General features: G+C 41.0%; 1 protein-coding gene across 1 annotated transcript in view; it reads right to left on the minus strand.

The window, feature by feature from the left end:
* The window catches only part of Hip1 (Huntingtin interacting protein 1), a 189,424-nt gene that overhangs the window by 173,200 nt on the left and 4,204 nt on the right, over positions 1–12,020 (minus strand). Inside the window, exon 2 of the mRNA XM_080277509.1 lies at positions 8,475–8,738. Within this exon, the coding sequence (XP_080133635.1) occupies positions 8,475–8,738 (264 nt within the window). The remainder of the gene's footprint in view (positions 1–8,474; positions 8,739–12,020) is intronic.

Here is a 12,020-nt window from a genome sequence, read left to right on the forward strand (position 1 = left end):
TAACTAAAGACCAAGAGCCCACAAACCGTTCCCTCCAAGAAAAAACAAAAACAACACAAGAGAGCCAAATTCAAGATCTGCCCATTTCGAGATGCCTGGACACACTGCATTTGAAAGACTGGAGATCACAGGAAGTAGGAAACACAGACAGAGGTAGACAGTTCCAGTGATGACCTATTCCATACAAGAAGGACTGGGAGTAACTGTTAACTCTTGCATTAAAGAGCTGGAAAGAAAAGGGACGGGAGTTTGCTCCTAGACGGGTGCTACACACCCATCGTAGTGGTGGAGGGATGCAAGCAGACAGTTCAGAGGAGCAGTGACCATTGAAGAAGCAACAGAAGAGAAATAAAGATGCAACAGTGTGGCGAAGACACAGAAGTTGAAGGAGGCCAGTAAGAGGAGAAGTTAATGAGTTGACAAGTCTTTGATTCCGCCCTGAGAAGAGCTGTATGTGGGAGGCCTACTCACACATCAGAGCTAGACTCTACCAGGGCCATATTGATTTGAACAGGCCCGGGTCGTCCGCCAATATCTGACTGTGAAGTCACAATCGGTTGCCATTGTATTAGTCCCCCAGCCCACCCGCCACGTTACAAACAGTGAGGCATGCCTGCAATTCACCCACTTATTCCAAATTTTTCCTCTCTCCCATCTGTATTTCGTTCACGGTACGCCATACATGTATTATTAAATATGTATAGCCATACTAGAATGCACGAAAAGCATCATTGCTATTACTGAAAGCATTTTAAATGAGAAATTAGAGGTATCAGACTGTCAACAGTGGGTATCTTCTAGTAAAGTAGTTTTCGTAATACGTTAGGCAACGAAATTACAACACAACCTAAGTTTCTCAGTGTTCTTTATTAACTGTGCATAATATATTTTGGTGGATCACAGTCGTAATGAGATGTTAATTTGGTTACTGAGGCCTTACTTCATTCCATGCAAAATAACCTAGGCTACTCACTGGTAGCTTGATTTATTCTCTTAATTCTATGTATTCAATGAAATATCTAGGTAACTAAGGATATCAACCGACAAGTATAGGCCTAGCCTAGGATAAGAAGAAACATTTATAAGTCCAGCCCAGGCCAAGCAAAAACATTTATGGGCCTTGTCTAGGCAGGAAGAAATGTATAGGCCTAGCCCATGCCAAGAAAAATGTGCATAGGCCAAGCCCAGGCCAGGAAAAATGTGCATAGGCCTATTCTAGGCCAAGAAGAAATGTGTATGAGTCTGCCCAAAACCAAATGTAATGCCTTTGCCTAAATCTTATGCCTAAATGATGAGAAGAATTGTTAGCTAAATATGAAAGTTAGCCAGGCTGGGGTCTATTTTACTGATACTCATGTTTCCTACAGTTTGAAGAGAGGGACTTTAAAAGAGATCTGCACCGGTTAGAGCATAAATAGAAATGAAAATATGATACAAGAAACCTATTGTTTAAATGACAAATATCAGTTCGGTAAAATTGCTGTTGGGCAAGTCTTTAACTAATACCCATTATTTTGTATAAAATTAATTTAGTCTCCATTACAGTTAGGTAAAGTTGTTGCACTGTTTTAAGGTAGAAGCTGTTAGATGGATGATAAACTAATGTGACCTTACCTAACAAGGAGAGGAGAGAAAAAAAAAAAGGATGATTGGAATATATAGCAATATCCTTATACTGTATAATTATATAGCTATATTTACCTATACCTAGCCTAATAAAAGAAAAAGGCACATTATATATTCAATAGTAGATAGAAGCTTAACCTATACAATGGTGGTTGATTATGTATTTACATATAGTGTCTATATTTTCTTCCTTTGGTGTACTGTTTCTGCTTTCTGCAGCAATTCAGTTTTTTTACCTGTGTGTTGGTTATTTATACCTTAATTTTCAAATTCCCCGGGAATTCATGCAGATTCAATGTTAATAGGTGCATTAAAAACAGTAAAGTGGACATAATATTGGGTTATTTCAATTGAGTTTTATTCAAAATCCAGGTGGACAAAAGGTGGGCCACCGACGTCGTTGTCAACCCGGATTAGTGTGTATTATTTTACCGTGCAAGTAAAACAGTTATTTTCAGTTTGTACAGTGATAAATAATCTTTACAGAGACAGGTATTGTAATATCTTATAAAATTTGCATCTGAAAACATCTGTTCATTACAGTGTTTTAGGCCTTAAATATGGGAACAGTGTAATTTTTAATGTTTATCATAATAATAAATAATAATAACTAATATTAGTATTAACACCAATAATCATCAATAAATAATAATGGCCATACATAAGTAAGCAAATATTAAATGTGTACGCATGAGAGAGAGGAAAGGCAGGGGGAATTTGTGGCCACCGCCTGTGATGTCATTAGTCTCTCCTCCGCGCCTGTATATCAAGACGGCCTTGACTCTACACAGGGATGAATAAAACAAGTGTATAAAGTCAACAACCGTGCAGGGGTAAAGAAGGTAAGTAGTTGGCTTAGCACACCTAATCTTTTGGAAGCAGATTTTACACAAAAGCTAATATAATCTTTCCAAAATAAATTCCGAGAGAATGAAACCACAAGTATATTTAAAGATGATGCAGGATTGAGCTGGATATTATTAAACATTAGCAGGTATGTCTGTGGAAAATTTTGTCAGGTTGATAAGTGTGAGAACTGAGCTTTTGACGCATTAAAAACGACAAGATTACTTTTACCCCACCCAGAGATACGAGCCAAGTCAGAAACTAGGTGTGCCATAGCCTTATCCCTTATTTGTTGGAGTAACTGCTGAGATGGACACTGTGGGAGGTGAATGGAAAGGTGAAGGGCAAAGTCATCAATGTATGAGTGGACAGGGTTAGATGTACAGCTTAGAAGGTCATTGATGAATAAAAGGAAACGAGTTGATGATAGGACAGTGCCCTGAGGAACACCACCTTTGATAGATCTAGGAGAAGAACGTTGGCCATCTACTACAGCAGCTATACAATGACCAGAAAGGAGGCTGTAGATGAAGGCACAGAGAGAAAGACAGAAGCCGCAAGAGGGCAGTTTGGAAATTAAAGATTTATGAAAGAATCGATCGAAAGCCTTTGAGATGTCAAGTGCAATGGCAAAGCTTTCACCAAAGTTCAGAAAGGATGATGATTAGGAGTCTGAAAGCTAGGTGAGAAGATCGCCAGTGAAGCCTCCATGACGGAACCCAAACTGACGATCAGAAAGAAGGTTGTCATAGGAAAGATGCTTAATTTTTTTTTTTTTTTAAGAACAGACTCAAAAACTTTTGAGACAGATGTTAAAGTGATTGGGTGATAGTTAGAGGATTGGGAATGGTCACCCTTAATTGGGACAGGCTTAATGATAGCAAGCTTACAGCAAGAAGGAATGGTACAGGTTCGCAGACAAAGGCAAAAGTGTTTACCTATGCACAGTTGTTGAGAACAATAGGAGGGACCCTATGAGGCCCATATGCCTTGTTAGTATTGAGGCCAGTGATGGCAGAAAATACATCAGCCATGAGGAAGTCAGAGGTGGGGAAGTGATAGAGGAACAGCACCGGAATTGTCTAAGGTGGAACAGGAGGAGAAAGTCTGAGCAATGAGTTCTGCTTTATCAGTGGACAAAATAGCTACAGAGCCATCAGAGTGGAAAAGAGGAGGGAAGGATGAGGAGGTAAAGTTATCAGAAAGGTTTCTGGCAAGGTGCCAGAAGGAGTAGAATGAATTTGCGTCGGAGAACAGAACATTTACTACAAATTAAATTTTATCTGTGTGCAAGACATTCACAGAAAAAAACAGTGCAGCATGTCAGGTGGTATGTGGGGTGAAGAGAAGATGAAACGGGGTGCATGGAACAGCATGGTGGAATGAAGAGGTGAGACAGGCAGTGACACAGATGAAGAAAGCTTATACAGTAGTTAGTGGATGAGAAACAGGTGTGGAGGAAGTTGACAGACGGAAGAGAGAGTTATATGTAGAGAGGGAGAGAGAGGTGAGAAAGAGAGAGAGTAAGAAGTAAGTGGATGAGGAATTTGGAAGATGTCTGAACGTAAAGTGGTGGGAATGTAAGAAAATGTTCTGGAAAGAGGTAACGAGAGTTAGACAGGGTGATAAAGAAGTTAGTTGGGGAGTGAAAAATAAAAATGGTAGATTACAAGAGAAGGGAGAAAAAGTGAGCAGATGGAGAGAACACTTTAAGGAACTGTTGAGCACAGAGAATGAATGTAATGTGAGTACAAGAGGCTGGGGAATGGCTGGGAGAAGAAGGGATGTGAGAAGAGAGGAAGAAATCAGAAGGATGGTTGTTGTGGAAGCAACGAGGAAAGTCAAAATGTGGAATGCCCCAGGAATTAATGGAGTGTGTGGTGAAGTGCTGAAACATGAGGGAGACACAGTAGTAGAATGGATGTGGAAGATGTGCAGATTGGCCTGGGAGGAAGGTAGAGTCCTGGAGGATTGGAAGTCAGGTATAATTATTCCCCTGTACGAAGGAAATGGGGAAAAAGAAGTGTGTGGTAATCATAGGGGCATTTGTCTTCTTAGTGTAATAGGAAAAGTACTCGTATATGGTAGCATACTTATTGACAGAGTTAGGAAAATAACAGAGGAATTAGTTGGAGAAAGGCAGGCAGGTGGAGGGAGTGTGGGGGGGTATCAGGAGGAGGGGAGAAAAGGGAGGGAATATGTCTAACACACACACACACACAATATGGCCTAGAAGGGTATGAGGGGCAGTTTCGGTGAGAGGAGACACAGAAGGTAGGATCCAATGGGGCAAAGCAAGGTGGAGAGATAGCCTGGTGAGGGAGGGTCCCCACTCCCGGGGAGGGAGCTGGATCATGCCGCCCACAACCTGATCTCCTAGTTTCCATTGGTCAGGTCCCATATACGTCATAAAAGAGGCAGTGCTACCTACTGCCAGTTTTTGGTGGCCTGTGTACCATCAACAGCCACAGGACTTCATGCGACATTTTCTGTAACTGTCATACGACAGCCATAGGTCTTTAGGGGTTAAGGATAGAAAAGATTTAGGCTTAGTGAAAGGAGAGGAGAGCCAAAGGTGGTGGAGGTGAACAATGAAACCTCCTAGAATGGAGATTTCAGAGAAGGGAGAAATGGATATGATGTGTTCCATTTTAGAAGATGGTCAAAGAATTTTTCATAGTCAGCAGAATTAGGGGATAAGTACACAGCACAGATATATTTAGTCAAAGAATGACAGGAAAGTCAAAGCCAGAGATAAGTGAATTCAGAAGATTCACGTTCAGGAACAAGAGAGCAAGATATGTCATTGCATGCACATACACAACAGCCATCTTTGGCCCTGAAATGAGTATAAAGAAAGTAGGAGGATACAGAGAAGGATTTGCTATCAGCTGCCTCAGACATCTGAGTCTCTGTTAGGAAAAGGTGAGGTTTAGAGGAGGAGATGTGGTGCTCAACGGACAGAAAGTTAGAAGAAAGGCCATGAATGTTGCACAAATGAGGAAGAAGTGAGTCAGACAGTGATTTCAGGCATCTCGCTGGGTCATCACCGGGAGAGTGGAGGATGATGGGGGCATTTTTAGTACCCCCCCCCCCTTGGGACTCCAAGGCTTTATCAAGAGATGGCATTTTGTTGAATTCTGAAAGAGATGGTATTTTGTTGAATTTTTAATTGGAAGTGTAGTGTGTAATGTGTATGTAATTTGATGTTGACAGTAAGAGGAACTTGTATTGGAGAGCATACTGACCTACTCAATCTGTTTTTGAAACACTTGAAAAAGTTCAGCAAAGGGGGATGGTCAGGACCTAGTCCTGAGGGCTTATGAACCAGGAGCCCTAGCTCTCCGTCATCAACTTTCCATCCACCTTGAGAGTATTGCCATGCTCGACTGGTGCTACAGTCTACTCCCTACATAAGCAGTAAACTCTAAATTATCCAATTCAGCCATGTCCTATGCTGGTTAATGGAAAATGCCAGATGTTGCATAGTACTCCCCATCAACTCAATATTTGGCACTGAGCCAGATACTGCATTACTATCTGTCTCGAACCTCTATCCTAAAAACTTTCCTATAAGATGAAAATTAAGCATAAAATACAATGAAATAGTGATACATTACAGTACTACAGTAATACAGTGCCAGCTGGCTACTGTTTACTAACTGGCTGATGGATGGGGTCAGGTGAAGACACTGACAAGGAGGTGAGGTGATAACTGCAGCTCAGGGATGAGTCAGGGATATGTGGAAGAGTGGAGACAATAATGGGCTTTAATCTGGGTGGAGAGAGAGAGAGAGAGAGAGAGAGAGAGAATTGCACACAAGTAGGTAAGGAGCAGAAAGGGGATAGGGGTAGAGGGAAAGTACTCTGTGTCCTCAGTAATTATGGAATTGGGATTAGGTTGGAGAGAGAGAGAGAGAGAGAGAGAGAGAGAGAGAGAGAGAGAGAGATGGACTTATGAAAAAAAAACTACTTACGAAAGACCTTCAAGAACCAATTATTTTCGTTAAGTCGGGGACAGCCTGTCCATAAAATGTATATATTGTTTTATTTCATTTACAAGGGATCCAACATGCTTTCATGCAATGACCCTGATCACTTAATGGCGGCCCTCCATGCTGTTTGATTTCTGACAGCCTCCTTACTCAGTCCCTTATTGCTGAGGTCACTCTACGACCTCATCCCAAGTCTTTCTTTGGTCTGCCACTCGCAACCCTATCCCCAACGTTCACTCTTCTCATTTTCTGCACCCAAATGTCATCCCCCATCCTCTCAACATGCCCATATAATCTCAATCTACCTTTATTACAACACCACTACACTCCAGTCCTATCCTTTCTCTTATCCCTCCCATCACAAACCTAGCCACCCCAAGCCTCACATTCAAGGACACACTACACCTCCATCTAATCATTGCCATTTCTGTAAATTTCAGCCAACAAATATCCTCTTCCTTTACTGGTCAGGTGTCACTACCGTACAGGATACATTCCTAACCCATGCCGCAAACAATGATCTCATTGCACAGAGTGACAGCCCTTTCCATGTTAGGAGGGGCAACAACTCCCTAAACTTTCTCCAACCATTCTTTGTCCTGGCCACAGAGCTAGCTCCAGCCCCACCTCCAGAACATAACATGTCCCCTAATTAACAAAACTTCTCTCCACACACTCAAGTGACTCTCCACTACACTATCTTTTCTGTATACACATAACCACCACTTACTGTCTTCCAATTCTTCAACCTTTTCACAGCATTCTTTGGTTCTCTCAGTGTCACATTACTTACCAGGTACCAAATCCCTTTTCTGCACACCATTACAATCATGTTTCCCACTTTTCTTGTCTGGTCTGATTCAACAGTTTCTCAAAATTAGTCTTTCCATATGGTCTTTATTTTTCTTCCATTCGACAATAATCTTCATCTTCAGTCCTTACATTTCACATATTTTTACTTACCCATTTCTATATTTTCACACACCGTTTCTGAAACAGTTTCCAATTAGTTCCTTCAGCATGATCTCATCTCATACATTTCATTCTTGCTTGCTGTCAGTAAAGAATTTAGTCATCTTAGCGGAGGAAACTTGTTATAAAAGGGCTATCAATACAGAATACACTGCAGCAGCTATACATAATAAATAATGTACGTCTCATAAAGCTATATTCCTGACAGCCTTGGAGACTTCATTGCACCTATTTTTTTACCAATTTATTTCAGCATAAGACATACAGTATTTATACCATTTTGAATATTCTTTGTTAGGTATGCTGAAATCAGAAATCAATAAATAACATCAATCAATCAATCAACTGCCAGACGCCATAATCCCATAAGGGTTGGCCATTGACTTTGAGTTATTTGTTTTACGAGGAGGGGCACTAACCCTCCATCAACCCACTTGTTGACACGTAGGGAGCACGTATGGTTTGGTTATATGGTTACCACCCAGCGTTGTAAATGGTTTCTTGGCTTACAGGAAACCATTTGGCTTGTCACTCAATATAAAGCCACCTGTAAAGGAAAGAAAAGCAATAAGAAGAGAGAGGAAAGATGGGAGAAATAGGAAGAGAGGAGGGCAGCCACAGAAAACAAATAAATAAATAAATAAAGGCTGAGGAAGAAGTAGGCAGCACTACATCAAGTGAGTGGATGATGGTCGCCACCACCTACCACTAATAAATAACATACAAGTGAATATCAATTTATAACAGGCAAACTAAGTCCTTACAAGTGCTAGAATGCTTTCTGTGATTATGACACTACAGACTACACAGTGTACAATATTATCAGTTATATTATAAGTTGTATTTACTTAAATTTTTTGCTATCAAGTCCAAAATGTTACAGAAAAATGTTTGTCAAAGCTCTATTGCTAACTAATTTGATGGTAGTTTCTAAGTTTCTCCCTATTTACAGAACATTGGTGGTTATATGAAAAAAGCTGTGACATACTGGAACACATCACTGGTTTATGGTCAGAACTGTCTGAAGGTACTTACGAAGTGCTGGCCAGTGTCGTGTATGCGTTGGAGATGTCGCTGTGAATCACGGAGCACTGAAGGGTGGCCATCACGGAACATTACATGAAGGCAGTGGCAGAACTTCCATGCCATGACGTCTGTGTTGATGGGTGGGCATAGGTTTACATTGCGCCAGAATAACTCTGCATTCTTGTCCGTGTATGTGCCAATAATAAGTGTCCGCACATGCTTCATCTTTACAGGAACTTCCTCATCATTCACAGCTTTACGGAAACTTGCCTCCTGATAAGTATGAAAGAAATTACCGTTAGTGAGATAGGCAATTCCAGTACTGTGCTTACCTTTATATTCTCTCTGATATAATACAAACTATATTTCGGAAATTATAGAAAAATAACTATGCCCGAGTTATGAACATACCGGTATTGTTACTTCCCCAAAACTTAACATCCTCAATACAGTGATGTGGACGGGTGTACGGCTAATTCTCCTCATTGCATGAACCTGATTCAGCTGCCCGGGTTACATTCAAATTTACCAAAGAGACCAGGGATAACAACAATTAACCTCTTCAGTCCAATAATCTTGATGGTACGTGGTGGTGACTATCAGCCACTCACTCGATGTGGTGCTACCTGCTTCTTCCTTCACGTTTATCACGTTTTCTGTATTTGCCCTCCTCTCCTCCAATTTCTCCAATCTTTCCTGTCACTTTTTATTATTCTTTCCTTTTCAGGTAACCAGACACTAAGTGACAAGCCTAATGGTTTCCTGTAAGCCAGGAAACCATTTACAAGGCTGGGTGGTAACCGCATTACTAACCCATACGTGTTCCCTACGTGTCAACAAGTGGGTTGGCGGGGGGTTAGTGTCCCTCCCTGTAAAACAAATGGCTAACTCAAAGAAAAATGACCACCCCCTATGGGATTATGGAATCTGGCTAAGGATAAAACAGATGGACAGAATCCAAAGATGTAGTTTTTGTTTTATTCTTGTTATCAACAAATGATTTCATTCAGCTTAGAATTGATTCTTTTAGCAATCACTAACTTGTTCAGTATGAGAGATCACTCTTAAGTTGAATGAAACTGTCTGGCAGTAGCAAAAACATAATGAAAACTATATCAAGAAACTGAAGGGGGTTCAGCACTTCACTAAGATGATGTATTTTCTATTCAATTTTGCTGCTTTTAGATTCAGCTTAGGGGAGATCTTTCCCAAGCTAAATAAATTGTCACAGTACTAAATGGATGGTAAACACTTGGAATTACATCCAACTGCCAGAGATTGAAATCAACATGTTCACCACTTAGCTTACACAATTTTATTATTATTATTTATTTCTATAAACACCCACTGGAAATGCTTTTTATGTGAGGGAAAGGTGAGAGATTCTGCAGCTCTCAACTCCTTCAATGATTGCATCTATGTTTAACTATCCTAACATCATAAATGAACCTCACTTAACCTCATTTTAATGTACAGTAGATGCAATAATGGATGGTCATATGAGTTAGAGAACCTCCCATCTCTGGTTAGTTCTATTTATTGATGGTCAGATGGGCTACCTCAGTCATGAAGGGGTTGTCACAAACAAGTCACCTTTTTGTTCTGTCCACTGCCATCAGGCTGCCATCTCTCCAACTCATATCACCTTCATTCATGTACATCTCCATCCCACCCTTACATGTCATCACTGCTGTCTCCTTCACCTTACTCATATATACTCTCCTAATCAGTCTCTTATTCTCCATTATCATTCACATAAACTCTTCTAGTCAAACTTTCATTCTCCAATCTTTATACTGGCAAAACTATCCTAAGGTACTTCTCCTAATGCTTTGCAGTACATCCACATCAGCACCACAATGTTCAGACACTCATAAAAGTTGTGGTCTTTCCCCGGCCAATCTCTCACTTTTTGATGTGGTAACACTAGCCTTGCAGCTTTGTATGGTCCAGGTGGTATTCTGAACTTTTGTACCTGTATGAACTGCAGTCTACAAAGAAGCATCACTTCCTACACAAGGAATATAAATATTCTTTGTGGTAGGTGGGGGCACTCACCATCCACTCACTCGATGTAGGGCTGCTGGTGACTGCCCTTTCCTCTCTTCTTTCTTTCCTTCCTTCCTCTTCTGCCTTTCTTTCCTCTTCCTTCTGTCTACAGGCGACTCTACACTGAGTGACAAGCCAAATGGTCTCCTGTACACCAGGAAACAATTTACTATGCTGGGTGGTAGCCACATACCCAAACTATGGCACCTGGTGGATTAGTGGGTAATTCAGGCGCTCCAGTTGGATTGAGCCTGTGTAGGTTCATATCCAAGGGATGGGTGGAGTTTACTTCTCATGTAATGCCACTAAGGGATGAGTGAGCCTGGTCACTCTCATCTTAAATGTCAGGACCAACCTGCCTAGCCCCCAGTTCCTAAACTCCTCAGGGGAAACACATGATGATGATGATGATGATGGTGATGACGATGACAATGACGATGATGATGATGTTGCTGGCCATCATCAAATGCAATACTGATAAAGAATACTGAATGCTTGACAATTTCAATGACTGCAGTCTAGAAAAAAATCAAAGCTATAGGTTGCGCACATTTTGAACAAGCAGCAGATTTCTATGGAAGGCAGATTGAACAAAAGGATGGAGTCAAGGGAATGAGGCCAAATACTGAAGCAGCCAGCCAGAACAATGTGTAAAAATCTGAAACCAGTTTAGACTAGAAAGTGCTGTGAGGAAGGAGGTGCTCTGTCATGAGATCTAATGTCTTTTGCAATGCTCGAAGTTTACTTTCGTGCCAAAATTTGTCATTCATATAACACATACAGAGGGTGTGAAATCTGGACGTGATAAGAGAACCTCCCCCTTCCACGACACTAATGGTACACCACCATAATAAATCTTACCATACTATACACAGCAAACACCGAAAACCATACCAAAATGTAGTCTATACCAAAGAACACAGCACATAATATCAAACAAAACACAGTTAACCATACATACCTTGTAAAGCACATCACACACAACACACCAACTCCAAAACACACAACACACCAACCTGCATTGAACAACACCCGACCAAAATCAATGAGAACCCCTTCACATTACACACACAACAAAACAAACCACACCACGCATATTGTACACATGCGACAAAACTCACCACACCATGCACATCACACACATATAAACACACATAACAAACATATCACACACACAACAAAGCACATCACAAACACAACGAAACACATCACACCATGCATGTCACACACACATGACAAAACACATCACACACACACGCACACACATACAATAAAACATCACACATACACGCACACACATACAATAAAACATCACACACACACAACGAACCGAAACACATCACACACACACACGACGAAACACATCACATACACACGACTAAACACATCACACACACACGACAAAACACATCACACTGTACACATGACACACACGACAAAACACACCACACCGTATGGAGAGCGAGAGATTGACGAGGAGAGTGTATGTGAATGAGGTGAGGGGGG

Source organism: Coenobita brevimanus, chromosome 70, assembly GCF_032717465.1.
Source record: "Coenobita brevimanus isolate Jiangsu-jjx chromosome 70, ASM3271746v2, whole genome shotgun sequence".
In the NCBI taxonomy this organism is placed as follows: domain Eukaryota; kingdom Metazoa; phylum Arthropoda; class Malacostraca; order Decapoda; family Coenobitidae; genus Coenobita; species Coenobita brevimanus.